This window comes from Arachis ipaensis, chromosome B3, assembly GCF_059453495.1.
Source record: "Arachis ipaensis isolate K30076 ecotype BB chromosome B3, ASM5945349v1, whole genome shotgun sequence".
NCBI classification, from domain to species: Eukaryota; Viridiplantae; Streptophyta; class Magnoliopsida; order Fabales; family Fabaceae; genus Arachis; species Arachis ipaensis.
Window position 1 is genome coordinate 14168105 of NC_142438.1, and position 25713 is coordinate 14193817.

The following is a 25713-nucleotide window of genomic DNA, read 5'->3' on the forward strand; positions in this document are numbered from 1 at the left end:
TGTTTGTATTATTTATTATTTATTATTTCATAGTTGGATTTCATTTAGTTCAATGTAATTTAACATGATAAGCTTACCTTTATTATCATGAACTAAAAAAATAAGAATAAAATTGAAATGTTGTTGACGTTGAATGAAAAGAATATATATAAGAGTGAAAATCAGATAAAAAAGTTGTTCTAAAGGAAACATCACCATGACAGTTTATGTTAGTATTCAGTAGATGATTTGCAACTTGTGATAAACTAAAATTGGTGATATTAGGCCCTGGGAATTTAACTTACAAAATCTATTAGACAACTTGTTTTATTTAGTCATGGTAGTGTTATGTGAATTTTGACTAATTGTTATTTAATTTGGTATCTGCGATGAAGTATCTGGTGGATGCAATTTTAGGAGTGGTTGTATTTGTAAAGTGATACCTGTTAGTGTGAATGTGCCTAGTAGTGCCAGAGAGATTTGTAATGTGTGTCATAGAAGTATTAAGTAGCACCAATATTCTTTTCATACGGATCGGAATTTGAATATATTAGGGAGCGTGAGGAAATTAGATGACGAGTTATTTGTTGATTATTTTTTTTTCAGATGGAATACACTGGTCATAGCGAGAAATTCTGCACGGAGGATGAAAGCAATTGTGTTGGCGACGTAGTCAGTTCAGATGCTGATGAATTTGATGTTGAGCAATTGGATCCAAGTGGGCAGGATGACTTGTCAGATTATGGAGATATATTTAGTCTTACTGCAGCTGAAATAGAGAACAAGGTTTTTAGAACGGAGGAGTGTACTTATGAATTCTATATGAGGTTTGGGAAGTGCCATGGGTTCGGTGTACGCAAGGGAGACTATGGGAAAGATGATGATGGAAATGTAATTAGGAAGAGATTCTTTTACAACAGAGCTGAGTTAAGGGATGAAAAGCACTATAATAGATTAGATAGAAAAAGATGTCATAAGTCCGAGACACGAACGAACTGTCATGCTAAGTTGTCGATATATATTGACAAAGAAAGTTTGAACTGGAAGGTCCGAAAAGTCATCCTCGAGCACAACCATGAGTTAGTAGCTAGGTGTATGGTACACTTGATTCCTAAGTTCCGTCGGGTTTCAGGTGCGGCAAACGATCAGCTAGATGGTATGCAAAGTTATGGGCTACCACTACAAGGGAGGCGGGAATTGGTGGCGATTTTTTTCTTGATTAGCAGCGGTTTTAAACCGCCGCAAAATCAAATGCCGGCGGTTCATAAGACCGCCATGGATATGGGCGCCGGGATTGCGTTTGGCGGCGGTTTTCATAAACCGCTGGTATAACCGCCGCTAAATCAAAATTTTGCGGCACACAATAGAAAACCGCCGCCAAATGAGTCTGACATGGTTTACTTCATATTTACCGGCGGTTTTCAAACCGCCGCAAGTTAGCACGATATGTCCAAGTTTTCACAAGTTTAGCGGCGGTTTTAAACCGCCGCCAAATAGGACATTAGTTTCACCCAATGTTACCGGCGGTTTGCAACCACCGCCAGATCTAAAAGTTTCTATAATCTCTGAACCCAAACAAAGGCGGTTTAAAACCGCCGCCAATTTAGGGAAAAAAAAAATTTCGGTCTTTCAAAAAAACCTGCCCAATTTATTTAAAGTATTATTGAATTATTTTTTTAATTCTTTTTATATTTATTATTATTTTAAGAGTGAGTATTTTCAACAAAAATAGAAGCTAAACTTGTAGCAAAAACAAAATTAAAATATAAGCAAAACAAAGTTATATATCCATCAAAATACGAAGTAAATAAATCTATTTTGTAGAGTTGCTCAGTCTAATTCAATAAAATGTTTGCTTCAATGCAAAATAACTCCAATCCTAATATTCTATTTTCACTCTATCATTTCACGAAACTCATCCCTGCAGCGATTTCTGGGGGAAACTCCTCACCATGCCGTTGAAACAGATAAATCAGGGCACTCTCCATCACCTTCATCTTTTTCTTATCTGATGATGCCTCATCCTCCATCGCCTTCCTCTTCAACTTCTCGCCTTCCAGCTCTGCCTGCAGTTCAAGCAGCTTCCTCTAGGTCTCCTCTAGTTGGCCTTCGTTGCCAGACGCATGTGAATTCGGACCGAAGAGTTGGCTAGGAGTCGGTCCAAAACCTACACCACGTACTCTACCCGATTTTTCTTTTCCAAAAACCTGAGCAATGGAATCATTTTGAGACAACATTCTAGAAGACTCATCCTGTTGCTCAATCTCCTCAATTCTTTCCTACATACACAAATTAGCAATCTCCTCAACTAACTTATCACTTACATCACGATAAAAAAACACACAAAAATAGCAGCAAAAAAATTTAGGGTTACACATAACTCTCAGTCAATAAAAAATCCAAAGGCGAATGAAAACAAAAATAACAAACAATCGAGAAATTAAAAATGATTTCTGACAGTAAATGAAATGTTTTGAAGATTAGCATCGATGATCATATTACATATAAACTCACAACATAAAGATGTGATAGTTTAGTTCAGCATACCATAGAATTCATAAAGATATGCACTATGAACCAAAACCCAAAAAATTTAAGGGAATTCTCCTAAACTAACTTGTGTTAACCTTTATCAATCAACAAGAGAGAAAATTGAAGCTTGTTTTCTTTTCCACAGCACCCTTTTCACACTTTTCTTTTCCCTTATACTATACTACTATATAATAGTTTGATTTTATTTTTCTTAGTCCCCAAGAAGAGGAGTAAGCAGCCGCATGGGAATCTCTATTATATCCAATATGCAAAGTAAAGCTAATAATAGTGGATCAGAAAAGCACCAATAGTTTCCGTAGGTTCTATGTAGAAAAATAGAAAGTGACTATAGTAATAAAAATTCTAGTAGATTAAAATAATATAGTCAATTATACAACAACAACAAAGCCTTGTCCCACTAAGTGGGGTCGGCTACATGAATCAAACGACGCCATTGTACTCTGTCATGTATCATGTCTACAGAGAGACTGTTTACATGTAGATCTCGTTTGACCACCTCATGGATAGTCTTCTTAGGTCTTCCTCTGTCTTTCGCCCTTTGTCCATCTTCCATCTCATCCACCCTCCTGACTGGATGTTCTATCGGTCTTCTTCTCACATGTCCAAACTATCTGAGACGCGATTCAACCCTCTTTTCCACAATGGGTGCTACTCCAACTCTCTCCCTTATATCTTCATTCCTTATTTTATCCAATCGCGTATGACCACTCATCCATCTCAACATCTTCATCTCTGCCACACTCAGCTTATGTTCGTGCTCCCCTTTAGCCGCCCAACACTCCGTACCATACAGCATAGCCGGTCTTATAGCGGTGCGATAGAATTTACCTTTAAGTTTTAAAGGCACTTTTTTGTCGCATATAAAACCAAATGCACTCCGCCATTTTGACCAACCTGCTTGGATCCTATGATTTACATCCTGTTCAATCTCTCCATTATCCTGTATGATGCACCCAAGATACTTAAAATTTTTAACTTTTCGTAGGATGTTTTCTCCAATCTTCACCTCTATCTTGGGGTTTTCCCTTCTCAGACTGAACTTATATTCCATATATTCCGTCTTGCTACGGCTTATCCGCAGACCATACACTTCTAGAGCTTCTCTCCATAACTCCAACTTCTTATTTAGGTCTTCCCTTGACTCTCCCATAAGGACGATATCATCGGCAAAAAACATGCACCATGGCACAGGCTCTTGGATGTGCTCTGTGAGTACTTCCAAGACTAATGTGAAAATGTATGGACTTAAGGATGATCCCTGGTGTAATCCTATACCAATAGGGAATTCCTCTGTCATACCACCTTGAGTCTTCACACTAGTTGTGGCCCCATCATACATGTCTTTAATTGCCCGAATATATGTGATCCTTACTCTCTTCTTTTCTAAGACCTTCCATAAGACCTCCCTTGGTACCCTATCATACGCTTTTTCCAAATCAATAAACACCATATGTAGATCCCTTTTATTACTATGATATCTCTCCATCATCCTTCTTAATAGGTATATCGCTTCAGTGGTAGATCTCCCTGGCATAAATCCAAATTGGTTCTCTGTTACTTGTGTCTCTTTTCTCAACCTCCGTTCTATCACCCTTTCCCATAACTTCATAGTATGACTCATAAGCTTAATCCCTCTATAGTTTCCACAACTTTGTATATCCCCCTTATTCTTGTAGATAGGTACCAAGGTGCTCTTTCTCCACTCATCAAGCATCTTCTTTGACCTTAAAATCTCATTAAAAAGCATGGTTAATCAGTTGATGCCTTTTTCTCCAAGACCCTTCCAAACCTCAATCGGAATATTATCAGGTCCTACTGCCCTGCCATTTTTCATCTGCTTTAGAGCCTCTTTTACCTCGAAGTCTCGAATCCTTCGATAGTAGTCAAAGTTTTGATCTTCTTTCCTTGTGCATAATCGACCAAGGCTCGGAAGAGTCTTCTGTCCCTCATTAAATAACTCGTAGAAGTAGCTCTTCTACCTTTCATTAGTCTTCTCCTCTTGAGCCAATACCTCTCCATCCTTATCCTTTATGCACTTAACCTGATCCATATATGGTGGTAGACTCATATATGGTGGTAGACTCCCGTGTCATTCACCAAACTCCTCGCACACCCAGTCAAACACATCGGCTTTCAATATTGAAATTTAATAAGATCACCTTAATTATAAATATACTATAAGTACACTAGTTAATAAATCACACACAAATATTTTTGCTTCGAAGATATTTTTGGAAGCTTAGTTAGAGTTGGTAAACTATAGTTAACAAGTAGTACTTACACCAATTGCTCTTGCTTCATCATTGATATATGAGCCATCCTTTTTCTTGTGCACTTTGATCCACAGCTCTCCTTTACCGACTATCCTTCCTTGTTCTTCCGACTGTAACAACAAGTTTTTGCATTAAAATTTTTCACAAAATCAATGAAAATTAAATCACAGAGATAGTTCAATAACTAAATAAAACAAGTAAAGTACATCTTCTTCCATCCGCCGTGCGAAGCTTTTCGAGCCGCCAGTGTGGGTATATTGTTGTTTTGATCGATTGACCGCGTTTTTCTTGCACTTCTCCTATTGGTCCATCCGAGATAAAGGGTGATTAGAATCTGATAGAAAAGGACTCAATGCAACATAATTGGTATACTTGTGTAACAATGATACAATATATTACCTTCGTCTTAGGTTCGGCGCGATAGTCAAGGAACCATCTCCAATGCTCTCGATCAATTTCCGGCGGGCAATTCTCAAGATTTTGTTCAATTGTGAATGTTGGCTCATAAAAACGGTCATACAACCTCAGCCTTGTTTCCTTCCAAGACTTCCCCATACTTTTCAAAATATTTTTCTTGATAATTCCTTCGCTGTCTTCATCAAAGTGGAAAATTTGCTACACAGATAATAAATGTAATCAATAATTGTAAAAATAAGCAGAGTTAGGTTACCCGGGATATAAACTTTTACCTTGACACATTCGTTATAAACCTTGTCTTTTGTGGTAATCTGACGCCAACTTTTTCTACAAATGGGAAATTTTTCATAATCAGATCCCAGCAGACCAAGCACGCCACTCAACAGTCCAGCTTCGTCCCCAATTGCTTGCTTTGCGTTGTTGAACCTGAGCACGATCTTCCTACCGTTAGGCCGTTCCATAGCCTCCCTCACGCTTAGTTTCGCCGGCTTGATTGTGCCGTCAGAATCTATAAGCCAAATATAACATTTACGTTGTACACAGCATGTGAGAAATTTAATATATAGCATACTAATATCAACATAATACCTTGTTGTATGCCTAGCAAAGGAAGCATGATGGATCAGACCAGCATAAAACATGTTTAAATTGGTATAGAATTGCAGCACTTGAAACAAATTTAACAAAAACTGTTTGACTTTTATTGTAAAAAACTAAGTACAATGACAAATTTAAAATTAATTTTAAATGTGGGAGGCAAAAATTAAATTAGGGTAATAATTCAGAATTCTTTTAAAATATTTTGATAGGCCACATAATATATTTTAGGTAATTAAAATATATAAAACAAGAGATAAAAAAAATATGCTGCCATCAATGGAGAAGGTCAAATGTCATTGACTGTGTTAAATTGGAAAGCATTTTGGAATGACCGAATTAGAGTATATTGTAAGTTAATAATGGGTGGAGCCTAAGTCATGTTGATGAAAGAAAAAATAATTAAATACAATACCGATGGTCTTAACCGTCCAAAACTCTGTAGTCTTGTGTCCTCTACGACTCTGAGCTCCAGAAGCATCATGGAGGTCGTCAACTTCTTCATCAACAAGAGTTTCCTCATTTGCATTAGCGTCCAAGTTTAATGGCCTGGCAGCGAGTTCTGGACACTGTTTGTGCTCATATATGGAGCAGGCCTTGGTTCACTTCGCGGGGGACGGAAAGGGCGTGAAGTAGCGGGGACACTATCACCACTTGCAGGGACACTATCACCACTGTTCGGGTGAATTTGAGAGCCATCATGGTGGGGGTCTGAAGTCGCAGTCGCTCCCGTTTGAGGTTGCTGAAATCCTGGTCCAAACTTTGATTTTTTCATGAATCGACCTTTCCGGGCCATCTTAAACTCTTGACACCAACAAGCACACAAAAAGGAATACGAATAGTCATGATCCATAGTTGTTATCTCTGATTCATAATCTCAAGCAGCTCATGAGATCCAATACTTGTTTTTTAATCCCTGTTAATTTTATTTCTATGTAATCGGCAGAATTACGAGGTTTCCAAAAACAGAAAAATTTATAGCAACATGCTCCTATGATAATGCAGGTTCATGAACTATACCCCTGGGTCATCTATGAGCAAATTATATAGCCATGCATGTTGCCAGGTCCAGATAAACTCATGCTTCAGTCAAAATAAATACACAAGAAATAATTAGAGGACGAACCCTTACCTGAGAAGAGAAGGCGGGACTACAGTCCTTTGAAGTGGAAGAATTGCGATAGACGAGAGAAGCAATAGGTTTCAGGCCTTCGTCAGGAGGGGGCTTCGACGGCGGAGACTATGTGAGACACCGCTGGAGGTAGGTTCAAATGGAGTCTTGCAAGGGAAAATAAGGATTTAGGCGCCGTTCCTTATTTCATCTCAAATTTGGCTTTAGCAATCTGTTAGTGTGGAAAATTGGGTTCCCACTCTTTTATAATAATAATAATAATAATAATAATAATAATAATAATAATAATAATAATAATAATAATAATAATAATAATAATAATAATATTAATATTAAAAAGATAATAATAAAAATAGCCATGTGTAACAAAGGCATGTCCTTATTAATTCACACCTGCACACCGCCTTAAGTACAAGTATCGGGGAGTGTTGATGTATATATAAACATAGGAATGATAATATAGGGGTTTTCTATATCTGAACCAAAAATTAGTTGTCACATCTTTTTTAAGATATAATTTCCAGATAAATATAAATTATAGTGACCTCTATTACTATAAAAAAGGGATATTATTCTTGTATTGAATATATCAAAAATGTCTTCTTATTGTACCAATTAATATAGTATCCCTATTTACAATGGGTTCTAGTTCTTCCCTATCGCTGGATCTCTCGTCTACGATCCTCTCACTGTGGTGTAACCAAAAGGTATAGTTAGGGGGGAAAGGGTTTCATCAGAAGATGATCGTAGGCGTCTTCTCTAGTTTGGTAACATCGAAACCCACACAAAGGGCATGGACAATGTATCATCCTATCAGATGATGCATTGGCAAATGCAAAGTCAAGGAATCTATTTAGACCATCCCTATATTCTACACTCCCTCATGGCTTTGTAATCCAGCTCTTATCAATGTCTAAATAAATGAAATAGCGGAAACAAATAACAAAATAGTAAAAAAATATATAGAACTTATAAAAAATAAGGAAAAAAATGGGGTGTGTGTCAAGAGAACCAATAACATTTTATCACAATTATGAGATGGGAGAGTACCATACGTAATAAACTCGACAATATATTACAAGCAAAACCATGTAGGGAGCGACGGAATAACTCAAAACGGAAACAGAAATAAAAATTACTTGCATCCCAGATAACATGTAGCACACGAAAGATATTGGGGAGGAGGCTTACTCATTGCAAAATTATGTGCTTTCTAAAAAATTACTGGGTGAAAGATTTGTTGGTTCCAAGTCCAAAAAGTGAAAAGAAAATAAAAGCTTCCTTAAAAAATGAAAAAAGAAAATAGGAATGAAAGTTAGATCTAAAAAATAATGAAAAAAAAGTATAACTAAACAGTCATGAAAAAAGAAAATAGCACTGAATTTTTTGAATTAGTATAAGCATAACAAATTGTCAACTGGCATCATGTATAGTGGAAAAAGAAATTCAAGACTAATGTAATATATAAAGGTTATATGCTGGAGTAGTGTTTGGAATTTGAAAGTCAAAAGTGGAGGTCAAAATGGATTTATCATGAAAAAGGAAACATATTAGTTTATGATATGCTCTTGATATTAACTGTTAATGCGAGAGACAGAAAGAATAGGATTTTTGTTCTTTACTTGTTGAAAAGCTAAGCAATTGGTTTGGTTATGCCTATAGAATTATATATTAACTAAAACTACATGTGATCTAGTACTTGATTGATCATTGATCTTAATCATAAAGCAATGAAAATTATTGATTAAAATTGGTCACGGAAAATTAACTTATTATAAGATCTAAATCGTAACCTTAAATTATTGGCATAAAGTTATAATATTTGTTTAATTAACAAAAAATAATAGAATTTTCTTTACTAGCTAACAAAGAGTTTTTAAAGATGGGTTCTTAATTAACTACTTATTTAAGAAAAGCCCCATTTTATATTTAACTTGAAAACAATAGTACAAGAATTAAAAAATGGTAAATGATGAGAGGAAAGAAAGACACAAGCTGTGTGTGAAGCCCATGCATCATGTAGATGAGAATTTTAAATATGTGTCGTGACACAGATGTTAATTACTCTAACAGTATCTTCTATTCGCCAATTGAAAAGAAGGAAAAAGACACTGATAAAGCAGCTTGTTATATATAAGAATTGGGACACTATCACCTTAGCCCTTTGGCCCTTTTCCATCTGTTATTATATGCTTAGAGTTAACAGAGTAGCACTGTATAAGCATGGCACAAGTGCATTACTCTAAATTTGTCCTAAGCTATTTTAACCAATATGCAGCAAAATCCTATGTACCAATACATAATTAATAAAATAACAAATTCAGCTTCACAAAGTTTAATTTCACCTCTTCTAATGATATCAGCCAGCTTCTTAATAATATATTTTTACATCACAGACCACTAATGTTCAACACTTCTCATGCAGAAAATATTCATATCATATAGCATCACCCAAAAAAATCATGTACACGATGTTGAAAATTTAGTGTGTGCATAAGGGAAAAACACCTTGAAATAGTTGTTATAAGATTACATTTAGTATTACATATAAAATAAATAGACAGAGCACAATAAATACCAAAAAAGTCAATATTAGATCACTTTTCATGCTAGTAAAAAATCAGCCAAGTTGAAGGTAAAAAACGAAGGCAGTTTTAAGAAACACAGGAATAAAAAGAAAGGTTTTATCATAGTACTGATTTATAAGTGTTTCAAATAGATTTTTATTGTAAGGTTTGGAAAAAAACCACTTTGTTAATGCAACAGAATAAAATTAGTTGCGGCTAGAATCCAATCCAGGTAAAACTATATCAAATGCATCTTTGTCGAAATGCACTAGTAGTAGTAGATTTGGAAAACACATCTCAAGGTTCAAAAGGAATTTAAATGTTCTCACTTGAACTGAGATCAAACTGCAGAAGTAATATCACAGTTCATAAAAAAACTAACACCAATTAATTAAACGTTATAATCAAATAATCAAAACTAAGTAACCAATTATTACTAAGTACTAAATTTAAAAATACAAAAAAAAAAATCAAACTGCAGAAGAATCACATTATCACATTTGAGAAAACAAAAATAAGTAATTCTTTGGTAAACATAAACATTGCTAATTTTATTTGGCAATCCACCAACCCTCCATCGAATATATTAGCCCTATTTTTTTTTTTTTTTGTATTCCATGACTTAAAAAATTTTGCTATAAAACTCCACAAATAGAAATTCAGTATTTGTGAGGAACACACTAACAACTTAGTTAATACTTTGACCAACAAATCTAACTGAAAATCCTAATTTTTTGCAGGGAACAAGCATAATAGAATAGAGATAATGGGCCTGACAGCTGATTATTGGGATACCATTATGAGAATTTGAGCCATGGAAGGAAGATGCTATAACAGTGATAATTATAGTAACAATAATGAAGCATATAACTGAGTTCAATTGAAATTTTGGCTTCATTTGCAATGAAACGGTAAACTGTATTAACCAAAAATAAAAAAGAAAGAGGAAACTTTCGTGAAGGCAAAGAAATTGAGGTCAATTAAATAAATGATAAATTAAATTAAACAAGCAAGGTCTATACTAAGTCCATAGTAAAAAGTAAGTTATTAGGGGTAGACAACCATAGTAATATTAACAGATCAATTCATTCAGGCTGATCATACACAGATGTGCAGTTGTATGTATACTCTAATTAGATTAATCTTTTAACATAGCTAATTAATCATACATAGAGTAATATGATAATTAATCATACTCAATTCTTGTTGATCATAGACAAAGTAATATGCTAACTCATCATACTCAATTCTTGCAAATCATACACAGAGTAATACACTAATTAATCATACTGAATTATCTATCTAGATAATCAACTCTCTATTGTTCAAATAGTTAAAGTAATGACAACAACAGATAAATGATTAGGCAGCTGAGCTTGCTCATAGTGGATCAAGTCACATGAATCAAATCCCTAACTCTAAACAGCAGCAATTAACCCCAACACATAGAATATATAGACAAATTATTGTTCAAAAGTCTGAACCAAGAATGAAAACACGAAAAAGAGGTCAATATAGATGAACGAACCAGTGAAGGAGGAGATGCTCAACTTCAACCCCAGTGAGAGAAGCACTGATGGCAGCTGTGCGGCTCGACGACCAACACGGAAGCGCAAGGTGGAGCAAAGGTCAAGGATTTTGCACACAATGGCTGAGAGAGTATGGTTTCAGGAATTGTGGATGACAGGCAATAGCTCGAAAATTTTGGGGGTTTCTGCAAAATTGGGGGACTCAATTAAAGGGTATAAGATGACAGAGGGGAATGGACACATTGAATTATGATAAGATCCTCACCTGGGTGGGTTCTTCCGCTGAAGTTCACGGCTCTGTTCTTGCTCTTGGTTGGCGCGCTGCTAAAATAAACTCGCGGGTTTCTGCACAGTTGGGGGGAAGAGATTATTGGTTGTGATATAAAAAGGGGAATTAAAACTCACCTAGCGGCGTTTATGGAAGTAGTCGCCGGGTATATTGTGGCACAGGGGGTGGGTGTGTTTCGCGCCTCTGCTCTGCTTTGGTGCGCACCAAGAATATAGGGTCAGACGAGGAATGTTGATGATATATATTCTAATTTCGCTGCGGTCTTCACTTCCCAGCCGCTATCCAGGAGCGTTTTGCATCATTTACCAGACCGCCGGTCATCTCTACAGCTATCCGTCCAATATGCGGCGATTTTGGCCACAGCCGCTGTTTCTCTGCCGCTACTCTCCACTTCTGCGGTAGTGTACCTACATCAAAGATACTTGGATACATGGCAGGGATTGCCGGAGGGTATTCACTATTGGGTTTCACAAAGAAGGATGCTTATAATTACCTTGACCGGACTAAGCGCGCAAGGATCGCAGATGGGGACGCAAATTCTGCCATTGTCTATTTGGAGGGAAAGGCTTCTGTGGACCCCATGGAAATGGCGAGGTATAACTTGACTAAGGAGGGTATGTTGGCCAACTTGTTTTGGGCCGATGGAATGAGCAGAGTTGATTACCAACACTTTGGTGATGTCATCGCATTTGATTTGACGTACAAAAAGAACAAGTACAAGAGACCGCTTGTAATATTCTCGGGTGCAAACAACCACAAACAGACGACGATCTTCGGGTTTGGGTTAGTGTTGGACGAGAAGATTGCTTCGTACAAGTGGATGCTAGAAAATCTCCTTGAGGTGATGTGTAATAAATTTCCATCTGTTGTAGTCACAGGCGGTAATGATGCCATCATTGCCGTAGTTACGGAAGTTTTTCTTAGCGCTACCCATCGCCTATGTGCTTGGCATCTACAAAAGAATGTTACAACTAATGGGAACGAGCAGATGTTCAGGGACTTATTTTCGAGGTGGTTGTATGCGGATATGTCGATAGATGACTTTGAAGCGGAATGGGCTGAAGCAGCGGATGAATACGGGTTACATGATAAGTTGTGGGCAAAGCAGATGTACGAAAAAAGAAAGATGTGGCTGAATGCATACCGTCACGACAAGTTTTGTGTTGGGTTTCGTACCACATCACGATGCGAGGGTATAAATTCGCATGTGAAGAAATTCCTTACCTCGAAGCACACTATACTGGAGCTTGTGCAAAACCTTGAGCTAGTCCTTCGTGAATACCGGAACAATGAGATGGTTGCACAGTTCAACTCCATTTATAACGTCCCTGTTATGACGACGTGCCTCAATCCAATCGAAAAATGTGCTGCCATGGTATATATGCGGACCATTTTCACCACCGTGAAAAAGGAGATAGATGCGGTTGGAGCTCTAAACTTTGTTAGTAAGCGGAGGGTGTCGACGACGGTAATGTACACAATGGAGGAGTATGGTAATCCCGGGCAGCCAGTGGTTACTTTGATCGACATGAACACGAAAAAGTTGGAGTTTAGATGTAACTTTCGTGCTAGAGAGGGGATACCTTGTCGACATATGTTTTTTGTGATGAAGCATGAGCACTTGAAGACTATTCCACATCGGTTAATTTTGAAACGATGGCGTAAGGACGCTAAGGCCATTGAAGACTACTCAGAAAAGAAGGACGTAGCTAATGATTGGGGATTCTTGCTTCGGCATAGTGCCTTACATGCGGTAACTTAGTGGTTGTTGTTTGTTGGTGTGCAGAACCATGAGCTATTTAATGTAGCGATGAGGGGAATTCGTAGCATGTGTGTTGACATGGAGGGAATGCATGGGGATGGCTATGATTAGACCAACACAAATCCTAAAGTTGGTGTGCGTGATCCAGCTGTCATGCGGACGAAAGGGGCTCCTAGTATCCGGGGGGTAAGGGGTAAGAAAAAAAGATGCACGACTTGCAGGCGAACTGGGCACACCAAGCGAAGGTGTGTTGAAGGGTTCAAAAAGGCGTCTGTTAAGCTGCACGACTTGGAAGACGATGCTGCTGTGATACCACACAAAGAAAAGGTTGCTATAAACATGTTTCATTTTGCTGTGTTGAACTGGGTATCTAATTATGGTTATGGTATATGGGTGGACTGAGAATTTGAATATGTTTGTCCTTGATTCTAATTTTTCTGATCCTAGTTAAGGTTGTTTGTTGAAGTATTTCCTATGTTTGTGTAATCATTTGTTCTATTTTCGAGGTTGATAAATCCGAATTTGAAGTAGGATTCTCATAAAATAAAGTCATGGATTTTAAATTTGGAAATTAAAAAATTAGATTTAACAAAATGGTTTTAAATTTTGATGTCCAAAAACAGGCTTCAAGAATGCTTTGGAAATAAAGCTGGATTTACATGTTAAAACAAGTATCTCTTTTTAATCCGGTTGGATCTTGGTCTCATGAACTACAAAACTGGTTCTAAAGTGGATGTTGTTCGTGTTTTTGAAAATCCGAAGCATTCCCACCCCTAGTGGTTATATGTGTCACATTCATTTTCTTGGTGATCCACTATTGCTAACGTTGTTATTGTGTACTCAGTCAAGTCATTTTTGAGTGAGTCCCCAAATTTGAACCAGGTTGCAAAGGGTAGAAGTGCTCAGGTTGATGGGGATGAAGGCATAGAAGCCGATTATGAGTTGGATCGCGTCATTGTAACAGCGCAAAGTGAGACGGTTAAAGCCAAGGCGTGCAAGCTGGAGGGAAATTGGGCCATTGAGGTCCTGGACCTCCTTTGTTCACTCCACGCACACGTTGAGTACAAATGACAAGTTGGTTCATCCATGTTTTTGTTACATAAGCCATGATGTCGAAGCTATGTACTTCTTAAAGGGACCTTTTGTATACTAATTTGTATGATATGAATATTATATGTTGCTGGTCACACTAGTACTCTGTTAGGTCATTGTTGACGAGTTTACGCATGTGGAGTTTGGTCTTATCTTAGAATTCTTTTGGCTTGTCGAAGTTGGGCATCTTGACATGGTCAAGAGTATGTTATTATGGATCTCAACAACGTGCCCGCAGTAAGAGGTTCAATTGTGTTTGTTTTTATATCTTTGTTTCTATTTCAAAATATTTCAAATCTAACCGGGTTGATTTCCATATACATTGGCATGCACTAAATCATCCCAATCCATGAACATATGCATGTTAATAGTTTTGCTCACAAAACCTGACCCATGTGAAAATCATACGATATATTGTAATCATCATCTGATTTTAAAGGAAGACTTTTTTGAAGCGAGAAAATTTACAAATAAAAATAACTGGAAAAAAGAAACTGCCGAAAATGCATCAATCGTGGTATAAAATAAAGTATATAAACTTAAAAGCGTTATATGTATTATCTACTTTTTATGTTATGCTTATGTACCTGTTAGTCTAGGTTTTCAAAATAAATAATTTAAAAAATCTGGATAAAATATGTATTATCCCATGAAAAAATATTATTATAATTAAGCTGAACGGAATGGGAGAAAAAAGAAATAAAATTTACCAAACAAGCATATGACGAAGTTACGAATTAAGCATAGACACTCTTGGTCAACAACACGTAGGATACTTTACTGCAAAAGTTTGGTCCATCCGTTACAACCACCTCCATTAATAAACTTGCAATAAGGTGTTGCTGGCTTTTCCTTTCGCGAATAAAAGGAAAATTTAACAATAGCTTGCACAATGTTAACAAAATAAAAAGGGGAGTACCTATCTACAAAGGCATTTAACATGCTTGCTTATACAACATCATGTTAACCACACCATCAAAATGCAAAACGAGATGCCGTCACTGCATCTCACTACCAAATGGATGAAAAGCCCTCCCCCAAATTAGATTGTGAGACTTTGGCTACTACTGCTATCAACACAGCATACGTCCATATTGGGATCTTTTCCGCTCTTTCCACGCTTGTAAGTTGTTTTCTTTTGCAACAATGTGTCATGATGCTCGACAGCTAGCTTACAAATCTCTTCCTTTATAGAATTAGACTTTGACAAAATTAAATCTAATGCCAGCCTCATTCTTGTCTGATCATTGACCACCTATATGAAGATAATGTATGGGATTTTATTAGATCACTAACCGCAATTCGGGTTATGACCTTCATGCAATAGTGTTGAGTTTTGCTTACCTCTAGCTCGTAAGAAGTCCACAAGTGTGACAATTCCATCCATTATGCTACCCAAACCCCGCAGTCTCTCCTGAAATAAGATAACTCAAGTTTGATGTAACCAATAATGTATTAAGCATTAAGCAAGAAGGATACATGCACAATTTTTTGGGGTATCTTTGGGATCTTACGAATACTCTCCTTGTTGGCCAGTAATAGGTTCTGTCAGTTTGAAGTCCTTAATCATTGCAGGAATGCTATTTTTCTTTTGATAAAATCTCCTCCCCCTAAGCATTGTATGCAAAAAGAGAGCCTGTGACACAGAAAGGTAAAATAAGCATTAAAAGGGTATCATGAAACTATAACGCAAAATACTGCGTAATCTTCAGACACTCAATCGCACCACAAATTGCATTTGGCCGACCCTTTGGTCATAAAGCTTTTCTTCCTTGAAGGGGTCCAGATAAATTAGATGCCGATTGCGCATGTCTACTACCATTAAGTACCAATGCCCCTCCGTGTACATGGGTATGTATATCTGGATCCGAAGATCGGTTAAATTAGTAAATGTTCGAAATAGGAATGTAGCAGCATAATTTCCCAGGCCCAACAATGTTATGTATTAAGCAAGACGGGTTATGAACGGGGTTCTGGATTACCTTAGTGATGTCGTCCACGGGACCCACATAGCAGCGTTCAATGTACTCCAACGACTCCTTGCAGTAGGTTGTCGGATTCAGAGCTATTTGCTTCATTGGGTTAAAAGAACGACACCACGTTAGCTGCACACTAAATTCAACGTACACAAATATCTGCACCAATTGGATTCCCTCTTAAAGATTACGCGAGAAGCAAGAGAACTCACCGAGAAAGTCGTCAGAAGCCACCAAGTATTCTCTGTCCGGTCATCTGTCAACATGGTAGCAACCAAGTTTAGCACCTGCGTCATTGCAAAAAAAAAAGATCATTATTAGCTTGCAATAGTTGATAAAACCACTTATAGCGTGAAAATCCACAATAAAATCATGATTGAACACAAATTTACATCGTCGACGACTTCCTTCTCTGGCCGAAGTGTCAAGAACGCTTTCCTGTCGCCAATGCAATGATCATTGGGCACCAATATCTCTCTGCAACGTAGAAGAGTACTGTATTTAGATAATATTAATTTTTTTAATTTTTTAAATTATTGATTGTGTAGAAGAGTACTGTATTTAGAATTCGAGTAAATATATTCTTTGATGCATTCGATTTACTCACATGGTATAATAAATAATAAATCGAATCTACTGGAATCGAATTATGTTATTCGTCAGTATCCTTATAAATTGAACTCAGTTGGTTCGATTTACATGCATATGAAATTGAATCTTATTGTTTCGATTTATATGCATATACAAATCGAAGCTATTTCAGGTAGCCATTTTCGTTTTTGGGAATCTGGATAATTTTGGATGTCAATTGGTTTATTTTAGTAATTTACCCTAACATAATATATATAGTTATTATCAATTTTGTTATTATGAAAAGAGTTGTAACATATAATTTTTACTTATAATTTTTTATTTATCTTGTTCGAAAAGGGTTATAATTTTGTTATCATAATTTTGTTATAATATAAATTATTTTTGCTTTTTATGGTACGTGCATATTAAGTCGACAATGTTGTATTCGATTTAACATAGCCACCGTCTCTATAAATCGAATTGGCTTATTTCATTTTATTGTTGATTCGTGTAAATCGAATATGTCTTATTCGATTTATTCTGAGTTTACCTAATGCGCCTACACTTGATTCAATTTATGGTTAACACAACATTCCTATGTAAATCGATTCAACTCAATTCCATTGACTCTCATAACGTAAAAGTCAAATTTGTCTAACTCGATTTATATAGTTACATGCTTTAGGATATCAATGTAACGTTTTTGGCTTTAGATAATTCACATAATTTTGACATGTATTTGGTTTATTCGAGTGTTTTACCTTTCGAATGATTCACAATTAACATAATTAGAATGAACGAAAACATTAATAATTCACAAGTCTAGTAGTGCATTAAAAACTGCTTTTCATATAGAATTATAAACATGTCTTTCTAAATTAAGTTCATAACCGGGTGATATGCATACTAGTCTATGACGGTTGGTTTTGGTTTTAGGCATCATACTATATAGTTTATGATCCATCGTCATTCTGAATCACTTAAACCGGAATCCTTCGTCATAGCCTAAAATCTTAAACTCTTAACCTTAAATATGAAACCTAATACCAAAATCTTAATTTTCGAAATTCCAACTTAATCACCTTCAAAAATACATTATCAACTACAACTTCATTCATTTCCTTTCTTTTAACAACTAATTTTTAAACTTAGACTCTTAAATATGATTTATACACTAAGAAACTAATATATTCAACATAGCTACATATAAGTGCAAAAAAATTAGCAGTATTTTTAAACGGATAAATCTCATAATCCAATTCAGTAATTTTCTCCCAAAAGAAAAAACACCAGAATTTTATCGTCGACAAAAGTAACCTCAAATATATTAAAATGGGAAAAATTCATCATACCTTAGATTCAAAGTTTTATACAAAAATTTACATAATTGTTTCAACAATATGCACAAAAATCAATCAAAGTCTTATCTCTATATTTTTATTTTATTTTATTTTTTTAAATTATTATTAGTTGTTGACAACACAAACAAATCAACGTATCTACTTAATAAAAAAATATCAAATTTTACAGATAAAATCAACTCATTTTATCTAATCGAGCTTTCACAAAGTTTTTTTTGGTAATGAACTTTCACAAAATTATATCAAAATTATCTTATCATATTTTTTTTGGTAAGTAATTGGGCCTTAGCCCAATACTTTTATCATTATTTAAAAACATGGTCATGACACTACTAAATAATTTCCAAAAACAGTTGGACTTAGGATCCAATCATATATAAAAAATATAAACGTCCAACAAAATAATAAATTTTTTAGGCTGAATGTTTAAAAACTCCTTACCTTCATCCAAAAAAAATGAATCCCCTCACCTTAGACTAAAATGAGGCCTACGTATAAGCCCGCTAATTAACCCACACTAATTAGCTATAGCTTCGTAATATTACTAAAATAAGGCCTACGTATAAGCCCGCTAATTAACCCACACTAATTAGCTATAGCTTCCTAACATTAATAATAAACTAACCTAAACTAACCTAACCCATCAGTGAGAGATTTTAGATATGTCCCTTTTCAACTGTCAGAAGTTGTCCCCTTCTTGGACACTTGTTGCACAAATAATCTCTCCAGCACATTTCTACAGGTGTGGATTTGTCTCCCATTCTACACCAAAAAAATCCGTCAATCACAATTGGTCAAGCCAGCCCTCAATACAAATTGCAAAGACTATAAGGCAAATTTTTGGGTATAGATAGAGGAGACAAATCAACACATGTAAATTTATGCTAAAAGTGTGTGTGAGTGACAAATGCCTCATGAAAGAACAAGATTTGGATTGCAATAGTTGTATTAGTACCAGTGATATTTATGCTAAAAGTGTGTGTGAGTGACAAATGCCTCATGAAAGAACAAGATTTGGATTGCAATAGTTGTATTAATACCAGTGATATCAGTTTTACGCCACTGGAAAGTGTTGTGATTAAAACAAGATATTTAGATTAATTAATTGGGTTATACTACGTGTACACTAAAATTAGCTACTAAAATCAGCCACTAGTATAAAATACATGTTGCAATACAAATACATATTGAAAATAAATTAAGTCACACATATATTTATACACAAATATATTGATAACTGATTTTAGTATACAAATAACATTTCTATAATTGAAATTATGATAATTAGATAATATTATGGGCCCAACATGGATTAGCTTAGTCCAAAATAAAAAAATATGCCTAACAAAAAGCCTAACAAATATTTAAAACAGCAAAACCCTCAAAAGAAAAATCTCCAATAGTGGCTTCTCTTGAATTTCTAGAGCCAGAAACAAGCTAGCTCATAAACTAGCTCAGCTGAAAATTCAAGAGCAACTAAATCACAATGGCGATGGTCTATTAATAAGTAAATTCTTTCACGTTGATTCATAGTAGATATTTAAGTCTTCTTGCGTTTTTCGCCGGTGACAAGAAGAACCACGGTGGGGCAGTGACGCGACTTCGGGTGAGCGCAGAAGTTAGTTTCTATTGTGGTTGTTCAATTCTGATCAGCTAGATGTGCCCTGTGTTTGAAATAGGTCTTTTAATTTCTCGGAGTTTCATAATTGTTGATACCGAGCTTATCCTCTATTATAGTCTGGCGGATTCTTCGGTGTCAAATGGGAGAACATTTCACACCTGTGAAAATGCGCTGGTGAGATTGGATGTGCAACAAGTGTCCAACAGGGGGACAAAGTCTGACAGTTAAAAAGGGACTTGTCTACATTCTCTCACGTGATGAGGTAGGCTGGTTTAGATTAGTTAGTTATTAATATTTGAAAGATATAGGTAATTAGTTTGGCTTAATTAGTGTGCTTATACGCAGCCCATATTCTAGTACAGGTGAGGGGATTCTTTTTTTTTTGGAAGTAGTTAAGGAGTTTTTAAACAATCAGCCCAATTAATTTATTGTTTTGTTGGAGGTTTGTATTCTTTATATATGATTGGGCACTAGGTCCAACAGTTTTTGAAAATTATTTAATAGTGTCATGACCATTTTTGTAAATAATGATAAAAATTTTGGGCTAAGGCCTAATAACTTACCCAAAATAAATGACAAGATAACTTTGATATAATTTTGTGAGAGCTCTATTAGATAAAATGAGTTGATTTATGTGTAGAATTTGACATTTTTTTTGTTTAAGTAGATACATTGATTTGTTTGTGTTGTGAACAAGTAATAATAATTTTAGAAAATAAGATGAAATAAAAATATAGAGATAAGACGTTGATTGATTTTTGTGCATATTGTTGAAACTGTTATGTAAATTTTTGTATAAAACTTTAAATCTAACGTATACTGAATTTGTCCCGATTTAAATGTATTTGAAGTGACTTTTGTCGACGATAAAATTCTGGTGTATTTTTCTTGGGGAGAAAATTATTGAATTGGATTATGAGATTTATTCCACTAAAAAAAACGCTAATTTTTATGCACGTATATGTAGCTATGTTGAATATATTAATTTCTTAGTGTATAAATCATATTTAAGAGTCTAAGTTAAGAAGTTAGTCGTTTAAAAAAAGGAACTGACTGAAGTTGTAGTTGATTATGTATTTTTGAAGATGATTAAGTTGGAATTTCAAAAATTAGGATTTTGGTATTAAGTTTCATATTTACGGGTTAGAATTAAAGATTTTGGACTATGGCAAAGAATTCTGGTTTAAGTGATTCAGAATGAGGATGGATCATAAAGTATATAGTATGATGCCCAAAAACAAAACCAACACTCATAGACTAGTATGCATACCACTCGGTTATGAACTTAATTTAGAAAGATATGTTTATAATTCTATATAAGAAGCAGTGTTTAATGCATTACTAGACTTGTCAGTTATTAATATTTTCGCTCATTCTAATTATGTTAATTGTGAATGATTCCAAAGGTAAAGCTCTCGAATAAACCAAATACATGCCAAAATAAAGCAAATCATCCAAAGGCAAAAACGTTACGTTGATGGCCTGAAGCTTGTAACTTTATAATTCGAGTTAGACGAATTGGACTTTCACGTTAGCGGAGTCAATGGAATTGAGTTGAATCGATTTAAATAGGAATGTTGTGTTAACCATTAATTGAAAGGAGCGTCGGTGAATTAGATAAACTCAGAAAAAATCGACTCAGACATGTTCGCTTTACACGATTCATAGTTGTAAAAATCGAACTGAATCGGCCGGTTCGACTGGAAAACCGGTGAAGCAGACCTTAGTCCGATTCGGTTACTCTTTGGACTGTTTAACAAATTCTTACTGGTCCGATCAAACTGGTCAAAACAGATGAGAACCGATCAAAATCGGTCTAACCGAAGTGGTCTGCTTGAAAAAGTTTTTAATACGTCTCCACCGGGTCTAGAAGGAAGAACTGTGGAGCAAAAACAACATCCACTTGCCACTCAGCCATTGCACTTCCGAGTACTATATTTGAGAAGTACTAATTATATAGTATACATAGATATCTAATTTAATTTTTGTTTTATTTATTTTTGAAATTAATTATATTTTAATTATAAATCATTATTAATGTAAATTTAAATTTGAGTAAAAATTTATTAATTTACTTGATCTATTTTATTGCTAGTATTGTGATTAAGGTAATTTGTGTTGATATTAATGTTAAAATCTACTCACATAGTGATATAATAGTTAGATGCTAGGTTTTGTGAATTCATTTTTTTTATTGTGTCAAATTAAAATAGTATTGTAGTATTACCGATAAATTTTATGGTTTTTTATATTAGTTATTTTTAGAAGTTGAGACTTGATTCTTCATAAAATGTTAGTGAATATATGTATGTCAAATTTTAATTTTAAGTTTTTAACAATTTTATATTTTATATTTACGTGAGACCGGTTTTATCGGTTTAACGAGTAATTTATAGGTTGAACCAATAAACCAGTAAACCAATAACTTGACCGGTTCGATCACCGGTTCAGTTCTGACAACTATGACACGAATCAACAATAAAATGAAATAAGCCAATTCGATTTATAGAGATGGTGGCTTTAGTAAATCAAATTCAACATTGTGGACTTAATATGCACGTAACCATAAATCTTGAAAAAAAATTTACATTATAACAAAATTATAATAACAACATTGGAACCCTTGTCGGACAAAAAAGTAAGAAATTATAAGTAAAAAATTGTATGTTACGACTCTTTTCATAGTAAGAAAATTGATAATAAGTATGTATATTATCTTATGTGTTATTTATAATTTAATAAATATATATTAATTTGTATTATAAACAAGATATTTAAAAATTATGAGGTTTTATATTTTATTATAATTTAATAAATGGATATTAATTTTTATTATGAAAAGAGTACCAACAAATATAAATACATTTATGTTAAGTGAAAGTTAAAATTAAAGTATTAAAAATAAAATATAATTATGTTATATTAGTAACTATTAAATATAGTTATGTTATATTAATAAATATAAATAATATATAACCGTTATGTACTTAACCAAGTAAATGAGTATGTAGGAGTTATTTTGCAGTCTCAATGTTAATTTATATGTTTTGAATTTTCTTTTAATAATTTATATGCAACAGGGTTATTTGGTAACCAAAGTTTTTAAAGACGTGCAGTATCTCCCCATAGTACCCAGGTATTAGCAACTTGAAGGCTTGCCTTTTTTCAAGAAGGCTTTTCAAGACTCGTTGGATCCCACACCGAGTTTTCACATCAACATTGAATACTTTTGTGTGAGACACTGAAGCTGTATTATATAGTCGTTGGGGTGCCTGGATTTGTCGTTGAACACTCATTAGAGAATTCAAATCACAGAACGAGCAAGAATGGAAGGTGGACGATTTCAATACTACGCGGTGAGGAGGGGGCGTGTTCCTGGCATATACGGCACATGATTAGAGTGCAAGCGTCAGGTAACCGGGTTTAAGAACAACGACTACAAGGGTTTCAAAGACTTGGATGAGGCTAAGGCGTGGCTTGGGGCCGTTGCAGAACCAGCAGATTTTGGGGGGGAGCCTCAACAGCTTGCTATCGAGGCAGGGGAGCAACATCAAGAGGGAGACCTCGGGCAAGACCTTCCGAATCCGATCCAACTACCGGTCTATGGAAGCCCGCCGTCCCATGAAACTGAAGACACCCATGGGAGCTCATCAAATAGTCTGGATGTTCGCGGTGGCAGCAGCAACTCGTATGCCTTAGTAGGTCTGTCAATAATTGATTTAGAAAGCTTTTGTTAGCTTTTAGAGTATGATTGGTTTGAGGGATTAAGAAATTGAATTTGGTTTTCTGATGCAGGTGGTGTCGAAGGCTGTCCGATGAAGGAGGGACCTTTCTTGCACGTGGAGGACATGGAGTTGTTGCTAATGCGTGCATGCTCATCCCTTGGCATCGGGGCTCCCATTTTCATATGCCAGGAGAACAGGTCTAGTGAGGAGGCCGTTCGCTTTGCGTTCACCGTGGTTCTGCCTTATAACAGCAGGGGCCTGGAGCTCGTTGCACATGGACCCACTTCAGCGGATGTGCGAGTGGCTCGTCAAGAAGTATCATTTGCAATGTTGGAGAAAATGGTAGCAGCAACTGGATATAGCATATGCGACTACAACTACCACACAGTTGCCCGCATGGAGGAACGCTGGAGAGAGATTCAGGATGCCAGTTTATCTTCCGTGGCACACTGGATTCATCTTCTAAAAGAGGAAAATGCTGATCTTCAGCATCAGGTTGAGATGATAAATGAAATGCTGGAAGAGTAGTGGTTCATTTTACAATTTAGGGTCGGGTCTGAGGTATGTGTGCTTATGACAGTGGCTGTTGAAGGTTAAGGTTTTTACTCTAGTAGAATATGTTGTTACTTTAGGATAAGTTAGGGTAAGTTTTGGTTGCTAACATTACTAGGATTGGGGTGAGTATCTCTGGTGGAGTAGTAGGCATTCATGGTGAAGTTGAATGTAACATGGATATGTATATTCTAGTTATGATGAATATGATGGATGATTAAGAAAGTGAATGTTTGATTTCCATTTCTGAATCAGTATTTGACTATGTATTTAAACACTAACAATGTGGTTTTGTTGCTAATTTCATGGTGTTGGAGTCTTGATTTTTTTATTCTTCCTGTTGACGCCACTGGCAAGCACCGAGGGGGTACGTAGTTATTTGGTAGGAAAATAGGTGGAAGAAGCAAATTAGTTGTAAATAATGGTTAAATATTTGGTTGATTAGATTTTTCAATATTTTGGTTTAAAGTGAACCCAATTCCATTCAATAATGGTTATTTTGAAATTAAATTTGTGATTATTTTACCATTTTAACAAAATAGGAGGTGATTAATGTGTTTTAGCTATGAAGCCGTGGATAAAGGGTTCGGGGAAGAAGTAGCCAATGGCCTAAAAGAATATAAACCTGTAACTCGCTTTTGAAAAAGAAATATTTAAGTTAAGTTTTCGCAGCCATCAATCATGTCCAATCAATCTATCTAGTAGCATGACAGATAGTAGTGGAAAGGATTTGGTTGAGTGGCTCGGTGACCACCTCGTGACTCGTAACAAATCTTGCAATAGAAGATTACCATCAAAAGATGGGAGAAATTTTGTTGGGCCTCAATGGTTGGGCCTTTGGATGCATTTCATTCCCTTTCTGTAAGGCGGGGCCTATCCCAGTGAATGAAACGAGTTGACACCTGGGTTAATAAAGTAACTGGTCCCATTGTACTGGTAGTACGAACCCCCCCAGCAATCTTCCTGAGTTCCATTTGCCGCGTAAAGTTGAATTCTTGAGGGATGAAAATGGGTGATCAAAAGGATGGCATTGGTGAAGCTCCAAGATCAATTGAAGTTCCTCCAAACTTTGCATCGATGGAGGCATCCGTGTTAGACGAGATTGTGAGGTATGTCTATGTTTTCCATGTCTGTATATGCATATCCATGTAAGAGGTTCATGTTTGAAGGTACTGAATCATTTGTTATTTGCATCAACACGGAGAAGAAGAATGCACATGAAGAGGATGGATCTGCTCCGGAGGACAGGATCATGGCTGTGTTCAACAAGATACATGAGGTCAGTATGGTGATATTGTTAATGGTACTAGTGTGGCAAGTTTCCAGAGTCAGGTTATCATTGTCGACATTACACGTTTTTCTGTTGTAGCTGTTGATGGACAACGATCGAGATGTGCGGAAAGTCATGGAGTCTCAAGGAAAGCAGATAAAAGGATTGTTGGAGCTTGCGGCAGAGAACTGCAAAGTCATCGCCTTGTTGTGGGAAGACTACGCGGTGAGGTGCAAAGGAGAAGCTATGGTTGCTGATGTTGACATGAAGAAGCAACGTTCAGTGGGTTGTTCAAGTACACGAAGGGGTAATGTCACTTATGCGAGTTCCACCAAACAGAGGACGAGAAAAAAGGGGATCAGCCAACTAGAGATGTGGAAGCTGTTATTGGGAATGCTGAATCCATTTTAAGAAACATCCCGGGATTACCATACTCCTCCATTGT

The 25713-nt window shown here is 35.8% G+C and overlaps 2 protein-coding genes across 2 annotated transcripts; one reads left to right on the forward strand and one right to left on the reverse strand.

Moving 5' to 3' along the window:
- Positions 1-585: 585 nt before the first annotated feature.
- Positions 586-13500, forward strand: LOC107632556 (protein FAR1-RELATED SEQUENCE 5-like). Its single transcript, XM_088506704.1, has 3 exons — positions 586-1151; positions 11739-13089; positions 13210-13500. The coding sequence occupies exons 1-3, from the start codon at positions 586-588 to the stop codon at positions 13498-13500; spliced, it is 2208 nt and encodes a 735-aa protein (XP_088362830.1).
- On the reverse strand, positions 4796-5683 carry LOC107634195 (uncharacterized). Its single transcript, XM_021118231.2, has 4 exons — positions 5495-5683; positions 5205-5420; positions 5012-5104; positions 4796-4915 (listed from the first exon to the last, which is right to left on the reverse strand). The coding sequence occupies exons 1-4, from the start codon at positions 5681-5683 to the stop codon at positions 4796-4798; spliced, it is 618 nt and encodes a 205-aa protein (XP_020973890.2).
- Positions 13501-25713: the final 12213 nt, after the last annotated feature.